Raw genomic sequence first — 18,539 nt, 5'->3', positions numbered from 1 at the left:
CCTTTTACTTACTGAGGTCTGCTGGACTAAAGCAGCAACAGTTTGAAGCAGCAGCTTCATCATCTCTCCTCTCCTCTCCTCTCCTCTCCTCTCCTCTCCTCTCCTCTCCTCTCCTCTCCTCTCCTTTTCTCCCTCTCCTCTCCTCTCCTCTCCTCTCCTCTCCTCTCCTCTCCTCTCCTCTCCTCTGCCCCCCTCCTCTCCTCTGCTCCCCTCTCCTCTCCTCTCTCTCCTGTCCTCTCCTTTTCTCCCTCTCCTCTCCTCCTCTCCTCCTCTCCTCTCCTCTTCTCCTCTCCTCTCCTCTGCCCCCCCTCCTCTCCTCTGCCCCCCTCTCCTCTCCTCTCCTCTCCTCTCCTCTCCTCTCCTCCTCTCCTCTCCTCTCCTCTCCTCTCTTCTCCCTCTCCTCTCCTCCTCTCTTCTCCTCTTCTCCTCTCCTCTGCCCCCCTCTCCTCTCTCCTCTCCTCTCCTCTCCTCTCCTCTCCTCTCCTCTCCTCTCCTTTTCTCCCTCTCCTCTCCTCTCCTCTCCTCTCCTCTCCTCTCCTCTCCTCTCCTCTCCTCCTCTCCTCTCTCTCTCTCTCTCTCTCTCTCTCCTCTCCTCTCCTTTTCTCCCTCTCCTCTCCTCTCTCCTCTCCTCTCCTCTCCTCTCCTCTCCTCTCCTCTCCTCTCCTCTCCTCTCCTCTCCTTTTCTCCCTCTCCTCTCCTCTCCTCCTCTCCTCTCTCTCTCTCTCTCTCTCTCTCTCTCTCTCTCCTCTCCTCTCCTTTTCTCCCTCTCCTCTCCTCTCCTCTCCTCTCCTCTCCTCTCCTCTCTCTCCTCTCCTCTCCCTCTCTCTCCTCTCCTCCCTCTCCTCTCCTCTCTCTCCTCTCCTCTCTCTCTCTCTCTCTCTCTCTCTCCTCTCCTCTCTCTCCTCTCCCCTCCTCTCTCTCCTCTCTCTCTCTCTCTCTCTCTCTCTCTCTCTCTCTCTCTCTCTCTCTCTCTCTCTCTCTCGGTGGGCGGGTCTCTTTTCTCTCTCGGATGTAGACCAGATGATTCGGGCAGTAGCGGACTGATCTGCAGTCAGACATGGAGTGAGTACACTTTTATTTCTTCCTCTCTTTAATAATAATTATTTCTTCTCTTGTGTAATTTTCGTTATGCTTATGACGTGAATGTGCGCGTGCGGTGTCTCATGTGTCGTCATTGTGCGGCATTAGTCCGTCAAACCGCTGAGTCAGGATCTTTAGTGCCGGGAAACAGCAGCGGGGCGGGAGGAAAACTGCGCCCAAACTGCGCCAAAGTCCAGCTGGGACATGAGCAGAATTAGCGGACAGATGATCCGGAGGAATCTGAGTCACTGCAGCGGACATTAAAGGGTTAAATCTCGTTCAAACTGGGCGGACTGACAAACAGACTGTGCTCTACTTTTCTGGGCGGAAGCAGACCGGACAGAGCCGATCACTCATCAATGAGCAGGACCAGCCTTTATAATTACATATTGATCAGTTTTTGTCCTGAAGGACCTGATTTGTGATCGATATGTCAAGTTAGACATGTTGGGACAAGATAACATCCGGTCGTATTTTCAAAATAAAAACTTGGACTGTCCATAGACCCACCATATTGATATAATAATGATGAACTTAAGCTGTGTAGAGCCTTTTTCTTAATATCAAGTTTTTTAAAAACATTTAAACGAATTAAAAGAAAGCAAACAAAACAACAATACTGACTTAAACTATGAAGAAATGAAACTAAAGTGAGAGATCCAATCAAAAATCAAAATTCAGGCTTCTGCCTGAGGAAGTCATAGAGAGCTGAAGCAAAGGCAGTGTGGTCTCTGGTCTTTGTGGTCTCAGGCGTCTGTGGTCTCTAGTCTCTGGTCTCTGGTGTCTGTTGTCTCAGGTCTCTGTGGTCTTTGTAGTCTCTGTGGTTTCTGGTCTCTCTGGTCTTTGCGGTCTCTGTAGTCTCTGTAGTGTTTGTGGTCTCTGGTCTCTGTGGTCTTTGTAGTCTCTGTGGTCTCTGGTCTCTCTGGTCTTTGCGGTCTCTGTAGTCTCTGTAGTGTTTGTGGTCTCAGGTCTCTGTGGTCTTTGTAGTCTCTGTGGTCTCGAGTCTCTCTTGTCTCTGTGGTCTCTGAGGTTTTAAAACTTATAGAATGTACAATAGATGCTTCCCTAAAATAAGCTGTGGTTTATTTTGAAGGTGAGACTGGCTCACTTCCTGTGTGGAGTGGGTGTGCTGCAGCGGGGGGGGCGGAGCCTCAGGACGGTTTCATGAGAAGGACACAGATGAGTTCACTGCCTCTGAATGATGACAGAGCAAGTTTTTATTTGAACATCCCTATAACACAAAAGGCTACATGAGCTCAGTTTCATGTCTTTTATTGTGAAAAGCAAAGCAGGAAGCTGCTCTGAGATGATTAGTGCTGCTGATCTGGATCCGAAGTGATTCTTGTTCTTTGTCAAAATGAGTTTTAATCTTCTCTAATCTCTAATCATCTCTAATCTTGTTTTAAACTGACTCTGGTTTAGACTGAGTCTGGTTTAGACTGAGTCTGGTTTAGACTGAGTCTGGTTTAGACTGAGTCTGGTTTTAAACTGACTCTGGTTTAGACTGAGTCTGGTTTTAAACTGACTCTGGTTTAGACTGAGTCTGGTTTAGACTGAGTCTGGTTTTAAACTGACTGGTTTAGACCGAGTCTGGTTTAGACTGAGTCTGGTTTAGACTGAGTCTGGTTTAGACTGAGTCTGGTTTAGACTGAGTCTGGTTTAGACTGAGTCTGGTTTTATGAATCCTAAAACTAGCAGCCAACTAATTGTCTTGATCCTGCTTGACTCATTTTTTCTGTGTTTTTGTAGTTTTCAGTTGTTTTTATTTTTTGTAGTTTCTGTGTAGTTTGTAGTTGACTTTCCTTCCTGTCTGCCCAGTGCTGCTGCTCTGCAGTCTGAACTGGTCTCCAGTGGATCCAGTACACGCTAAGTTGTCGGTGTTTTTTCTCTGCAGTTCAGAGTGTCTGTTGTTGAGTCCGGTCTCCATGGAGACGGACAGCAGCTTTGTTCAGGATCCTTTGAGTTCAGCTTCACTGAAACAAAACCAGAAAACTGCTGAGCTCAGCGAGTCCAGCTGGTTCCCAGTTTAACTGTTCAACAGCACAAACAGCTGGAAGATTCTCTCGTAACAGAACCGTCAGTTCAGTCGGTTCTAGAACTTTTTCTTCAGGATCAATTTTAATTCAGTGAAAAGTCATTAAATCAAAAAGCTTCAGTGTGCAGGTGTGTCTGAAGTCTGTAGGTGTGTCTGATGTCAGTGTGCAGGTGCGTCACCTGTCCAGGTGTCATGTCCTCTGTCTCCGTTTCTTACACTCTGAAACGGGACGACACAGCATGACGACAGGAAGTTTCTTCTCGGCTTGCTGACTGAACCTCTTTCCGTCGTCTTGGGTTATTGAGCGTCCACCAGAGCTCGCCGTCTCGCTCTTCTGCACCTGGGTGTTTGCTTCCTGCCAGCTCTGTTGAGGCGTGGAACTTGTCCAGGTGTTTCTCGGTTCCCCCGTTTCCTCTTTTCCTTTGGATTGCGTCCAGGTTTTGTCTTGTGATGTGATTTGTGTCCTCAGGCTGCGACCGTCCATTTCAGCTTTCTTCTTTTCACTGTGTCATCTGCCACAAGTCCTCATTTGTCGTTCTGATTGGCCGTCGTAGTCTCAGGGCATCTCGTAGACCTTTGCTGATGAACACCTGTCTCTTGCTTGTGAGCGGCTCGGTGTTCTTCCATGTCTCAGAGCCCTCCAGCAGCACGGTCTTCACGTTGGTATTGAAGAGACGTCGCGTGGTGTTGTTGGAGAGCTGCTTTGATGACCAGACTGGCAGAAGTATCCTGAAGTAGTGTCTCTTGCTGTGCTTTACCGACGTGTAGCTCATGGTCCTGGTCTGCCCCCCCTCCCTGCTGATGTTGCTCCCTGAGTGAGAAGCTCCACCTCCTCTGGGGCCTCCCTGGGTCTGATGGACACTTCTCTGGTGTTCCTGTGAAGTTCTTTCACGTTCTGCTGGACTTCTGCCTCACATGCTAACTCGTTAGCACGTCTTCTCTTATCCGTCTTTGTTCATAAACAAACACTAAGCTAATATTAAGAACAGGAGAACACAAACATTTGTGATAAAAGCAGAAATCACACAAATTAAGTTGTTTATCCAGAACCAATAAAGAGGATGTGGGGTTTTAAACCATGTGGAGAACATATGAGGGAACCGTGGTTCAGTCTTAGAATCACATTTAGATTTTAGACTATTAACTATAAATCCTGATCGTGTGACGTTCCCTCTTTCTGTCCATAAAATCATGTTGCAGAAACAGAAACTTGGTGCAGTTTATAAAATGTCCATCACCAGTCCTTGAGTTGTGAGAGCAGCCGTTTTCCGTCGGCCGACTCCATCATGTGAAACAAAGGAGCTTCAGTGGCGGCGAGTCAACAGCTGGCGGCGAGCGCTCATGTGACTGTCAGGCTGCAGATGAACAGCAGCTCTGTGACGCTGACACTCAAACATCCAGAACACGCCAGGGTCCAGACTCAGGGTTCATCGGCTGCTGTCAGGCTGCTGCTGAAGAGGTCTGAACCTCAGAGAGCCAGCACAGTCCAGGTCCTGCAGAGTCCAGGTTCAGAGGCTGCTGATGGACATTTTGAAACGTCTCCACAAACTCAACTTTCATCTCCTTCGTTGTTCTGTGGTTTGGAAAGTGGTCATTGTGTCTGTAGCTAGCTTCCAGCTGACGGCTGTACTGTTGGTTTATTGGCTGTTTGGGACGAGTAATGACAGAAATAAGAAATAAACAAATAAATGGTCCAGTGGTCAAATTTGTGTAAACGATGCGAGATGAAAATGTGGAACCTGAACGCTGCTTTGATGCAGTCGTGCTGGTGGGAGCTGCCTCGCACGCCGCTTCAGCTCCTTCATGTTTTATTTAGTAGCTTTGTTTCATCAGTCTGTCTGAGCCGCTGCTTCCTGTCCTTACACTAACACGAATGGGTTATTGATCAGCTCAACGTGGCTCCACCCACACCGCTGACCTCATGGGTGAGGCCGCCGCCCCCGTCTCACTGATGGAACAGTGCTGCAGTGACACAGACCGAACGCTATTGGCCATGATGTATACGGTGTAATGTCCCTTTAACAGTCTGTCTGTCCGTCCGTCTCTGTCTCTCTGTCTGTCCCTCAGGGTCAGTGAAGCTCTCTGCCAGCAGGATCGACTGCACCTCCTCTCAGTAAGTGCAGTTTACATACTGTCAGTGAACACACCACCTCAACATACTCATACAGTATAAACGTACACACACACACACACATACATATGATATCTAACCTCTAACAGCTCCAGACACACCCTGAACCCTGTAAGCTGATCTGAGGTCTGTTTCAAAACTCTTTCACTAATGTACATATTGATCCACACACACACACACACACACACACACACACACACACACACACACACACACACACACACACACACACACACACACACTCTTCTACTTCCTGTGTAACTGTCCCCCTGCTGTGTGTCAGACCTCTGCAGTAACTGTGGTACTGTAGTAGTATTAGTACTGCAGTAGTTTGTGGCATGCATGTGTTCACACTGTAAAAATGACTGAATGAAGTCCAGCTGAGAAGAATCAGCATCTGATGTTAAAGTGCACAAAGATGTGAGTCATCGTTCACCTGTCATCGGTCACGTGGTCCAAACACACCTGTGTTGTTGTGTCTGCACATGACGACTGTTTGCATGTGAACGGGGTTGAAGTGGCTGCTGAAGTGTCAGACGTACCTGTAGGCAGGTGAAGTGAAACGATCACAGTCAGTCACTTACAGACGCTTTGATCCAAAGGTGAAATGTGTTGCTGCACGTGCTAACTGACTCTGTTTCCCATCATGCTTTAGGAGAAGAGGAAGTGGCAGACTGAGATGGAGAACAAGAAGCGTCAGCTGGAGGACGACAGGCGAGCGCTGCAGCACCTGAAGGTGGTTTTTCTTCACCGGATGCTTCGTGGTTTATCACTTATCTGACCGTCAAACTGTGTCCCAGTCCCACATGAAACAGTTGGACAGGTTTAGGACACACCTGGCCGCCAATCAGACACCAGGATTTTCTCTGACTGTGGCATAGTTTAATATCAGTAAACATATGTTTTGATCAGCTGACTGAGCGCTGATCAGACGTCATGCAGCTTCTGATCATTTTCATCTTAATTAATCTGAAACTTTCTTCAGTTCATCTCACTTTCTGTTCCAGTGACAGTCCGAAACCTGAAGATTCAATTCACTGAGACAGAGAGCAGACAGACGGAGGACGAGTGGACGCAATGGAAATAATGACCGAAACCATTATTGATTATCAGCGTTGTTAATGTTCAGCTCATTGATTCAGTTAATGTATTTGCATGAGAGCCCAGTAAAGTGAAATAATAAGGAAGTTAAAGCAACATTTTGACGCCGCGCCCCGTAAACCAGCTCAGGGCCCCTCTGAGGGCCCGTCTGTCCTGCTGGCTGTCAGTGAAAGGCGTTTCTTCCAGTGTAGGTGCAGAGATGTGGTGACTGAGCTCTGTGAGGCTGCAGACTGTGAACAGCTGCAGAGTAAAAATATCTGCAGCTGATCTCAGATCAGCCGGTTTTAATGCAGGAACGAGAGAAACGCTGCGACTGTTTTCACTCTCAGACTTGCAGCCGCTGCTTTAAAATAACCCTGACGCAGCTGTTCACCTCTGATCACATGACACGTCCAGACACAGAAAGGAGACGGTGTCAAATATCATCTGATCTGGAGTCAGTGAAGACCTGAACCCTGACTGATGCTGCAGAGTCCACAGAGGACAGACTGAGCAGAGGACAGTTTGAGTTAGCTTGTAATGAAAACGTCCACAATGTGATGACTGTGGATAAACCTGCTGATGAGATGTTAAGAAGGTAAAGACGAGGGCACTGTGGACATCATTCCGATTCAAAGGCCCAGTTTAGGACACTGTCTCTGTGTTCGCTGTGACTTGAATTTGTTTGCCAATAAAGTTTTTCTGTTTGAATCTGTAGTTGAACATTGAAAATTAGATTTCAAATGTGCAAACTGACCTAAAATGAAACTTCAGCTTGATGAGATGATTTGATTTACATGTTGCAGCCTCAGACTTCCATAACGAGTTCTTCATGTCGTAGTATTACTGCATTGCGTTACTACTTTACTACTTTAGTACTTTTGTACTTTGCTGAATGTTTCCTGTCTGTTCAGTCAAAGGCTCTGAGGGAGCGCTGGCTGCTGGATGGAGCGCCATCTGCTGGACCAGAACAGGATGAAGTAAAGAGGCAACTGGAGCAGGACGAGGCCAAGACCAGGAACCTGGAGGAGACCATCAACAGGTCTGATCTAATCCGGTTTATTGTAGTCTGATGTGAAACCAGGAGCCCCAACGCTGGATCTGAACTCCAGAAACAAACATTCAGATAATCAGAGTGACTTTCACTTCCTGAGATCACCATCTGTGAGCATTCACTCATTCATTCATTCATTCACTCACTCACTAATTCACTCACTCATTCGCTCACTCATTCGCTCACTCACTCACTCACTCACTCACTCACTCACTCACTCACTCTGTCATTCATTCATTCATTCATTCATTCATTCATTCATTTACTGACTCATTCATTCATTCATTTACAAACTCACTCACTCACTCACTCACTCACTCACTCTGTTATTCATTCATTCATTTACTCACTCTGTCATTTATTCAATTATTCACTCACTCACTCTGTCATTCATTCATTCAGTCATTCATTCATTCATTCATTCATTCACTCACTCATACAGTCTATGTGTTTGTCTCTCAGGTTGGAGCAGGAACTGTTCAGTCTGGAAACTGGAAGCGTGTGTCAGACCATAACACACACCACTGTGAGTGCACGCACGCACGCACGCACGCAGTAGTATTCAGATTACTGTAGTCACATTACAGTAGCCAGATTACAGTTGTCAGATTGTAGTAGTCAGATTACAGTAGTGGGATTACATAGTCATATTGGAGTAGTCAGATTGCAGTAGTCAGATTACAGTAGTCAGATTACAGTAGTGGGATTACATAGTCATATTGGAGTAGTCAGATTACAGTGGTCAGATTACAGTGGTCAGATTGCAGTGGTCATATTGCAGTAGTCAGATTGCAGTGGTCAGATTGCAGTGGTCAGATTGCAGTGGTCAGATTACAGTGGTCAGATTGCAGTGGTCAGATTGCAGTGGTCAGATTACAGTGGTCAGATTGCAGTGGTCAGATTGCAGTGGTCAGATTACAGTGGTCAGATTGGTCCTCGTGTCTGTTGACTTTAGCCGTGAAGCTGAACTTCCTTCGTCTGTCTTCATACTCGCAGGTGTCATCAGGACCAGTTCAAGGTAACTTTCTTCTTCTCTGCATTTGTTGGTGTCGTTTTCTTCAGAGCATTCAATCGATCGCAACTGGACTTTGTCAGTTTGTCTTGGAAGACGTTTCGTCTCATCCGAGCAGGCTTCATCAGTTCATGCGCACCAGACCAGATAGGACAGCTCTCGTCCAATGAAATGGTGTTAGGTTCAAGTATTTATCCTCTGTTGTCTGTTTATTTTCAGAGGCTAAATAGCCTCTGAAAATAAACAACAAAGCCATTCACACATGGCTCAAAGAGCCCCCCAATGACAAGAATGGGACTCTAACGAGGCAGACGACTGTCGTTGACACCCAAGGGTCGCACCCTACCCGCCTTAATGGGGGATCGTCTGCCTCACAATAGAGTGATAGCATCCTTGGTTTTGGGGGTTGGCCTCACTCAGAGGATAAATACCTGAACCTAACACCATTTCATTGGACGAGAGCTGTCCTATCTGGTCTGGTGTGCATGAACTGATGCAGCCTGCTCGGATGAGACGAAACGTCTTCCAAGACAAACTGACAAAGTCCAGTTGCGATCGATTAAATGCCCTGAAGCTTACAATGACCTGGATGGATGAGAATATTCACAGGCGTGTCGTTGTTTTCTCTCCTCGCCGTCTCACCGTGTCTCTGTAATCAGCTGTAGAGGTCAAAGGTTATGGCGGCCGTCCGCAGGACAGAGCTGCAGCTGCAGGTCAGACGGTCCAAGGTGAGACTAATCACACCACAGTAATCAGACTGAAGTGACCAAGTTCTCAGACGCAACACTTTTCAGTTTAAAGTAATCTGATTGCAGTAGTCACATTACATTCATCTGAGTACAGTACTACAGTTATAGTGAGATTATGATAATCAGATTACAGCAACCACATCACAATATATAGATTACATGTGTAAGATTATCGTAGTGCAGTTACAGTTGTCATTTCACACTAGTCAGAATACAGCAATCAGATTGTAGTAATCAGATTATAGACATCAAATGATACGAGACAGATTACAGAGGTTAGGAATCAGATTATGGTAAAACTGCAGGTAAAACTATTCAAACGCTGCTGGGCGGATTACAGTAATGACATAACAGTAGTTCAGTTACATGAGAAGTAATTCAAGTATGAGGTTAGTGTAATCAGATTACAGTGAATGGATCAAAGAGTCAGTAAGGTGTTGTGATGACGTCACACTCAGAGCTTCAGTCTTCACTGTGTTTCTCTGTGCCCGATACCTTTCTTTCCCATGAGCCTTTGCAGAGGTCAAAGTTTACAAAAGCCCTCGAATGAACAAACCAAGAGAGGCGGCGGAGGAGATGAGGAGAGGTGAGTCACAGACAAACAGTTAGCCCTCAAAGATGACCGTCCTGTCAGACAACAGATTCGAGAAGAACGTCCGAATTACGAATTCTGTGAGACGACACGAACACGACCTTCCGCTAACTGTCCCAACGTGATGCTGTGCGAATGTACAGCTGCCCCAACGACGCCACGCGATGGTGACCGATAAGAGTGTCTTGACTCTGTCATAGAGGCAAGAGAGGACGCAGTCCATCAGAGCACGAGGACACTTGTTCGCAGACAGACTGAAACCTGCTCTGTACTCAGAGACAACCCCTCGTATGATTGGACACCATAGAAATAACATTGACTTTACAGGCGTCTGGGTGATCTGATCCCAAAGGGGCAGCGCTGAGGATGGTATGAATGCCCTGAGACGTGGGATGAGGATGCTTTGAGATCCCATCACTCAGACCACATTCACAGCTCACATGACTTTAGCAGTGTGCATGTGGACCACATTGAAGGCTCAAGCACGTAGGTTAGCATACTTGTGTGCGCTGATGGTGTCACATTAAAGTACCAACAACACAAAGCCACAGCACCAACAGTCCAAACGTCCTCTGATGGATGGACGAAACACGCAGTCCAGTTTCCATGTGAGCCGAAGAGTCAGCACAAACAGAAATGATGCGTGTGTTCATGTGGACGTGAGATCCGATCACAGGGTGCTTCGTAATGCCGGCAGTAAACTGATGTACTTAGAGTACCTGTGATGGGATCAGAACCAGGTGCATGTGAACACCAGGTCTCAGCTGGGCTGTGACCAGGTGTTTGGATGTTCATGCCAGCTGTGATGAATCTGACAGGGAGCTAATTAATAGAAAGGGTCTGAAAATCAGACAAACATGGACGCCTCACATCAGCCAGCATCCATCACTCAAAGTTTCATAGATCATCGTTCATCGATTTAATGGATCTAGCATTGTACTGTCAGTATTGTAGTGTCCCTATATTGTAGTAAGAACACAGTGTTACAGTTACTCAAATCAAATCAAATCAACTTTATTTATATGGCACTTTTCATACAATACAGTAACACAAAGTGCCTCACAGAGGGTAAAAACAAAAACAAAACAATACAAAACACTTTGAGAACCCAAAACCTCCCACCCCCCCAAATATACACATAGATACACAATTACATACACACTCATGCACATACATAGACATACGGACAGACATACATACCCACACACACAAACATACACACACCCACATACATCCACTATCTGTCGCTGAGGAGACATGGCTGGGCACCGAGAACCGAGGTGAGGAAGAAGCTGCCTTTGAGGGCCATGCACACCGAGAGGAATCATGGTCCATGACTGCGGGGGCGCTGACACAGGGACCACCCCAGCCCAGGCAGACAGGAGGCTCCACACCAAGGTGTAAAGCTCTCTAGCTACCCGGGCCAGGGCCATCCATGGAACAGCACCCCCATCGGTGAAGGCCCCCAGGAGGAAACACTGGAAAATCGAGGGGCTAGAACAGTAAAATAAGATAAAAGTTATAGAAGCTGAAACTGAGGATCAAACAATAGAATGTATAAAATAGACCATAAATAATGACAAAAACAATTGAAATAACACAATAAAAAATAAGAATAAAAAATAAAAAATTATAGAAAATAATAATAAAAAATGTAAGAATAGAAGTCAGCTTAAGAAATTATGAATAGTTAAATGAGTCAGTTAAAAGCCTGATTACAAAGATGGGTCTTGAGCCTCTTTTTAAAAACACTCAACAGAAGACAGTCTACTAAGGCTGGAACCAGCACCAGACCAACAAAACCTGTTAACTTTGCTGTTAGCTCTCTGAACCAGCCTAGCCCTGTGACTACAGACTCCCACTCACCAAGAGAGCTAGAAGAACAACTAACATCCTGCCGTCACAAGATGCTAGCTGAGCAGCAGTGTGGAGGTCAGAGGTCACGACATGTGACGGCTGAAAGGAAAAGGGTTTCGCCTGTAGGAACAGTTCATGTTGATGTGTGACCTTTAAGCTCCTGTCTGTCTCTAACAGCTGTATGTCTGTCTCTCCCTGTCTGTGTGAATGTGTGAGTCTGTCAGCTTCAGTGTTTTCTGTTTAATGTCTCATATTTAATCTGCTCTTAATGTTTGATGTCAGATTTCCCTTCATTGTGATTTTTGGTGCTTTGAATCAGCAGCAGAATGGCTGAGTGTGTTTGTTTCTTTGAACCTGTGTGACCTCCCCCCAGCAATGTACTCGGTGGAGATTAAAGTAGAGCGGGACAGAATGACGGGAGAAACCAGGGTTCTGTCCACAAACACCACACTTCCTGTTGACCTCTCACACCAAGGGGTCAAAGTTTACGAGGACGAGCAGAAAGGTGATGTCAGCAAATTAAAAACAGAGCGTCAGACTGTTTCTACAGAGCGACAGACAGTTTCTACAGAGCGTCAGACTGTTTCTACAGAGCGACAGACAGTTTCTACAGAGCGACAGACAGTTTCTACAGAGCGACAGACAGTTTCTACAGAGCGACAGACAGTTTCTACAGATTGTCAGACTGTTTCTACAGAGCGACAGACAGTTTCTACAGATTGTCAGACTGTTTCTACAGAGCGACAGACTGTTTCTACAGAGCGACAGACAGTTTCTACAGATTGTCAGACTGTTTCTACAGAGTGACAGACAGTTTCTACAGAGTGTCAGACTGTTTCTACAGAGCGACAGACAGTTTCTACAGAGCGTCAGACTGTTTCTACAGAGCGACAGACAGTTTCTACAGAGCGACAGACAGTTTCTACAGAGCGACAGACAGTTTCTACAGATTGTCAGACTGTTTCTACAGAGCGACAGACAGTTTCTACAGATTGTCAGACTGTTTCTACAGAGCGACAGACTGTTTCTATAGAGCGACAGACAGTTTCTACAGAGCGACAGACTGTTTCTACAGAGCGACAGACTGTTTCTACAGAGCGACAGACAGTTTCTACAGAGCGACAGACAGTTTCTACAGATTGTCAGACTGTTTCTACAGAGCGACAGACAGTTTCTACAGAGTGTCAGACAGTTTCTACAGAGCGACAGACAGTTTCTACAGAGCGTCAGACTGTTTCTACAGAGCGACAGACAGTTTCTACAGAGTGTCAGACTTTTTCTACAGAGCGTCAGACTGTTTCTACAGAGCGACAGACTGTTTCTATAGAGCGACAGACAGTTTCTACAGAGCGACAGACAGTTTCTACAGAGCGTCAGACTGTTTCTACAGAGCGACAGACAGTTTCTACAGAGCGTCAGACTGTTTCTACAGAGCGACAGACTGTTTCTACAGAGCGACAGACAGTTTCTACAGATTGTCAGACTGTTTCTACAGAGCGACAGACAGTTTCTACAGAGTGTCAGACTTTTTCTACAGAGCGTCAGACTGTTTCTACAGAGCGACAGACTGTTTCTACAGAGCGACAGACAGTTTCTACAGAGCGACAGTTTCTGCTGAGCGACAGACAGTTTCTACAGAGTGTCAGACTTTTTCTACAGAGCGTCAGACTGTTTCTATAGAGCGACAGACTGTTTCTATAGAGCGACAGACAGTTTCTATAGAGCGACAGACAGTTTCTACAGAGCGACAGACAGTTTCTACAGAGCGTCAGACTGTTTCTACAGAGCGACAGACTGTTTCTACAGAGCGACAGACAGTTTCTACAGAGCGACAGACAGTTTCTACAGAGTGTCAGACTGTTTCTACAGAGCGACAGACTGTTTCTACAGAGCGACAGACAGTTTCTACAGAGTGTCAGACTGTTTCTATAGAGCGACAGACTGTTTCTACAGAGCGTCAGACTGTTTCTACAGAGCGTCAGACTGTTTCTACAGAGTGTCAGACTTTTTCTACAGAGCGTCAGACTGTTTCTATAGAGCGACAGACTGTTTCTATAGAGCGACAGACAGTTTCTATAGAGCGACAGACAGTTTCTACAGAGCGACAGACAGTTTCTACAGAGCGTCAGACTGTTTCTACAGAGCGACAGACTGTTTCTACAGAGCGACAGACAGTTTCTACAGAGCGACAGACAGTTTCTATAGAGCGTCAGACTGTTTCTATAGAGCGTCAGACTGTTTCTACAGAGCGACAGACTGTTTCTACAGAGCGACAGACTGTTTCTACAGAGCGACAGACAGTTTCTACAGATTGTCAGACTGTTTCTATAGCGCAACAGACAGTTTCTACAGATTGTCAGACTGTTTCTACAGAGCGACAGACAGTTTCTACAGAGCGACAGGCAGTTTCTACAGAGCGTCAGATTGTTTCTACAGAGCGACAGACTGTTTCTACAGAGCGACAGACAGTTTCTACAGATTGTCAGACTGTTTCTACAGAGCGACAGACAGTTTCTACAGAGTGTCAGACTGTTTCTACAGATTGTCAGACTGTTTCTACAGAGCGACAGACAGTTTCTACAGAGCGTCAGACTGTTTCTACAGAGCGACAGACAGTTTCTACAGAGTGTCAGACTGTTTCTACAGAGCGTCAGACTGTTTCTATAGAGCGTCAGACTGTTTCTACAGAGCGTCAGACTGTTTCTACAGAGCGACAGACTGTTTCTAAGGAGCGACAGACAGTTTCTACAGAGCGACAGTTTCTGCTGAGCGACAGACAGTTTCTACAGAGTGTCAGACTTTTTCTACAGAGCGTCAGACTGTTTCTATAGAGCGACAGACTGTTTCTATAGAGCGACAGACAGTTTCTATAGAGCGACAGACAGTTTCTACAGAGCGACAGACAGTTTCTACAGAGCGTCAGACTGTTTCTACAGAGCGACAGACTGTTTCTACAGAGCGACAGACAGTTTCTACAGAGCGACAGACAGTTTCTACAGAGTGTCAGACTGTTTCTACAGAGCGACAGACTGTTTCTACAGAGCGACAGACAGTTTCTACAGAGTGTCAGACTGTTTCTATAGAGCGACAGACTGTTTCTGCAGAGTGTCAGACTTTTTCTACAGAGCGTCAGACTGTTTCTACAGAGCGACAGACTGTTTCTACAGAGCGACAGACTGTTTCTACAGAGCGACAGTTTCTGCTGAGCGACAGACAGTTTCTACAGATTGTCAGACTGTTTCTACAGATTGTCAGACTGTTTCTACAGAGCGACAGTTTCTACAGTGTCAGACAGTTTCTACAGAGCGTCAGACTGTTTCTATAGAGCGTCAGACTGTTTCTACAGAGCGACAGACTGTTTCTACAGAGCGACAGACTGTTTCTACAGAGCGACAGACAGTTTCTACAGATTGTCAGACTGTTTCTATAGAGCGACAGACAGTTTCTACAGATTGTCAGACTGTTTCTACAGAGTGACAGACAGTTTCTACAGAGTGTCAGACTGTTTCTACAGATTGTCAGACTGTTTCTATAGCGCAACAGACAGTTTCTACAGATTGTCAGACTGTTTCTACAGAGCGACAGACAGTTTCTACAGAGCGACAGGCAGTTTCTACAGAGCGTCAGATTGTTTCTACAGAGCGTCAGATTGTTTCTACAGAGCGACAGACTGTTTCTACAGAGCGACAGACAGTTTCTACAGATTGTCAGACTGTTTCTACAGAGCGACAGACAGTTTCTACAGAGTGTCAGACTGTTTCTACAGATTGTCAGACTGTTTCTACAGAGCGACAGACAGTTTCTACAGAGTGTCAGACTTTTTCTACAGAGCGTCAGACTGTTTCTACAGAGCGACAGACTGTTTCTACAGAGCGACAGACAGTTTCTACAGAGCGACAGTTTCTGCTGAGCGACAGACAGTTTCTACAGAGTGTCAGACTTTTTCTACAGAGCGTCAGACTGTTTCTATAGAGCGACAGACTGTTTCTATAGAGCGACAGACAGTTTCTATAGAGCGACAGACAGTTTCTACAGAGCGACAGACAGTTTCTACAGAGCGTCAGACTGTTTCTACAGAGCGACAGACTGTTTCTACAGAGCGACAGACTGTTTCTACAGAGCGACAGACTGTTTCTACAGAGCGACAGACAGTTTCTACAGAGCGACAGTTTCTGCTGAGCGACAGACAGTTTCTACAGATTGTCAGACTGTTTCTACAGATTGTCAGACTGTTTCTACAGAGCGACAGTTTCTACAGAGTGTCAGACAGTTTCTATAGAGCGTCAGACTGTTTCTACAGAGCGACAGACTGTTTCTACAGAGCGACAGACTGTTTCTACAGAGCGACAGACAGTTTCTACAGATTGTCAGACTGTTTCTATAGAGCGACAGACAGTTTCTACAGAGCGACAGACTGTTTCTACAGAGCGACAGACTGTTTCTACAGAGCGACAGTTTCTACAGAGTGTCAGACAGTTTCTATAGAGCGTCAGACTGTTTCTACAGAGCGACAGACTGTTTCTACAGAGCGACAGACTGTTTCTACAGAGCGACAGACTGTTTCTACAGAGCGACAGACAGTTTCTACAGATTGTCAGACTGTTTCTATAGAGCGACAGACAGTTTCTACAGATTGTCAGACTGTTTCTACAGAGTGACAGACAGTTTCTACAGAGTGTCAGACTGTTTCTACAGATTGTCAGACTGTTTCTATAGCGCAACAGACAGTTTCTACAGATTGTCAGACTGTTTCTACAGATTGTCAGACTGTTTCTACAGAGCGACAGTTTCTACAGAGTGTCAGACAGTTTCTATAGAGCGTCAGACTGTTTCTACAGAGCGACAGACTGTTTCTACAGAGCGACAGACTGTTTCTACAGAGCGACAGACAGTTTCTACAGAGCGACAGACTGTTTCTACAGAGCGACAGACTGTTTCTACAGAGCGACAGACAGTTTCTACAGATTGTCAGACTGTTTCTACAGAGCGTCAGACTGTTTCTACAGAGCGACAGACTGTTTCTATAGCGCGACAGACTGTTTCTATAGCGCGACAGACTGTTTCTACAGAGCGACAGACTGTTTCTACAGAGCGACAGACTGTTTCTACAGAGCGACAGACTGTTTCTATAGAGCGACAGACTGTTTCTACAGAGCGACAGACTTTTTCTACAGAGCGACAGACTGTTTCTACAGAGCGACAGACTGTTTCTACAGAGCGATAGATCTGTTCAGCTGAGCAGTATGTATATAGAACAATAAGATAATAATAAAATAGTGTTTCCATAATTGTTATTAATGTGATTTCTAGTCCGAAGTAATTATTATTTAGAAGATGACTTTGTCTACTTAAAGTGAGACCCAGCATGATGATGCATGCTCACTCTACTACTCTTCCTCCTCTCCTTCAAGTTTCTAACAGTGAAGCCTCAAATCAACTTGCCTGAAAGTCACCTGACAGTCAGGTGACAAACAGGCTTGACCAGGTTCAGTACAGACCTGAAGGAGGAGGAAGACCGATGTCTGCAGCTGAAGGTCTGATTGTTGATGAAAGACTAACTTTACGCCCCCTGAAAATCACGTTTTTGTAACCTCCAGTGGTTTATCTTCTCACCTCGTTGCAGTTATGACAGATGTGTTCAGGTACAAGGTGACATCACAAAATATAGCAGTGGAATAGTCTGTTGGTCTATTGGTCCTTCAGCTGGAGATCAGGTGTGTAACAGCAAGAAGTCCTGATTTGGACTCTGATCCTGATTCTGTTCTCATCTGTCTCTTAGTTGTCCATGAGCTGAACGGTGAAGATGGCGTCCAACTGCTCAGCTTCTCTGAGGTTGAAGACCTCATTCACAAAGCTGACGAGGCCTCCATGATGCCACAGACTGTCACCACGGTGACCCCTCTTCCATCAGCGGACGTCCAGGAGGAGGTGGGTCATGACCAGCCACCACTGGAGCCCCTGCCGGTGGCGGTAGAGTTCACTGGGCTGGAGGCCAAAGCAGACGCCAACCCGGGCGTGGCGGAGGCCAGCGCAGAGAACCCCATTACCATGGTGTTCATGGGATACCAGAACGTGGAGGATGAGGATGAGACCAAGAAGGTGCTGGGGCTGCAGGGAACGGTGAAGGCAGAGCTGGTGCTCATCGAAGACGCTGACGGTAAAACATCATTGGCCGAAGGAAAGGAAGAGACCGGCGGTGCTCAGACTGCAGCTGTGCCTCCACCCATCTCAACTGCCCCACCCTCTACCACCAAACCTTTAGAGGCAGTGGCGGTGGCGAGTAATGGGGAGACAGCAGGAGAGGTGGAGGAGGTGAAGGGAGGAGCAGCGGAGATGAAGAAGGAGAAGCATCCATGTAAGTGCTGCAGCATCATGTGATCCTGCAGGGGGCGCTGCTATATGAAACATAACATAATTATATGGAAATACAAAGGATGGAGACTTTCCAGGACAAAAACTACTAAAAGGAACTTAACTCCACCCATTGCCCTCAGTCCCGTCTCTAACAACATGACATCATTTCCTGTTTCTTCTTTCTTTACTTTTTTCTATTTCTTGAAGCCTTTTTACTTTTGTACTCGTCATGTTTCCAGTTGTGTAGCCTCAATGCATCTAATTAGCGTTAGCATTAGCCATGCAATACCGACATTTGTGACGTTAACCTCCTCCCTCTCTTTGTAAGCTCGGTGATCTCTAACAGTGAATTCATTTTAGAGTTGTATTTATTTGGTTTTGTATATTTTTCCTGCTGCAGAGCTTCACTCTTCTCTTGTCGGAGTCTTTTCAGCTTTTTTGCCTTTTATAAAACAGGAAATAAATGTGACCTGACGGGTCGCCTCAGTGCTGAACAGAAGAAACTGATTTTGTATTTCTGTAACATCATAGACTCTATCATCCTCCATCACATCACAGCTTCAAACACAGCTGATTTCATTCATTCATTCATTCA

General features: G+C 46.0%; 1 protein-coding gene across 8 annotated transcripts in view; it reads left to right on the top strand.

The window, feature by feature from the left end:
• Window positions 1-999: 999 nt before the first annotated feature.
• The window catches only part of palm1a (paralemmin 1a), a 20,660-nt gene continuing 3,120 nt past the window's right edge, over window positions 1,000-18,539 (top strand). For 2 of the 8 annotated variants that reach the window (XM_070960533.1, XM_070960535.1), the window contains exons 1-8: window positions 1,001-1,062; window positions 5,183-5,228; window positions 5,902-5,982; window positions 7,241-7,368; window positions 7,843-7,906; window positions 8,377-8,398; window positions 9,052-9,120; window positions 17,370-17,945. In XM_070960533.1, coding sequence (XP_070816634.1) covers window positions 1,058-1,062; window positions 5,183-5,228; window positions 5,902-5,982; window positions 7,241-7,368; window positions 7,843-7,906; window positions 8,377-8,398; window positions 9,052-9,120; window positions 17,370-17,945 — 991 coding nt within the window. In that variant the 5' untranslated portion in view covers window positions 1,001-1,057. Of the gene's footprint in view, window positions 1,063-2,173; window positions 2,290-5,182; window positions 5,229-5,901; window positions 5,983-7,240; window positions 7,369-7,842; window positions 7,907-8,376; window positions 8,399-9,051; window positions 9,121-9,652; window positions 9,728-11,963; window positions 12,096-17,369 lie in introns of all 8 variants that reach the window. The other 6 variants (XM_070960529.1, XM_070960530.1, XM_070960527.1 and 3 more) reach the window with 6 other exon arrangements.

This window comes from Chaetodon trifascialis, chromosome 4 (genome assembly GCF_039877785.1).
Source record: "Chaetodon trifascialis isolate fChaTrf1 chromosome 4, fChaTrf1.hap1, whole genome shotgun sequence".
NCBI lineage: Eukaryota > Metazoa > Chordata > Actinopteri > Chaetodontiformes > Chaetodontidae > Chaetodon > Chaetodon trifascialis.
This window is presented reverse-complemented; position numbering and strand designations above follow the sequence as displayed.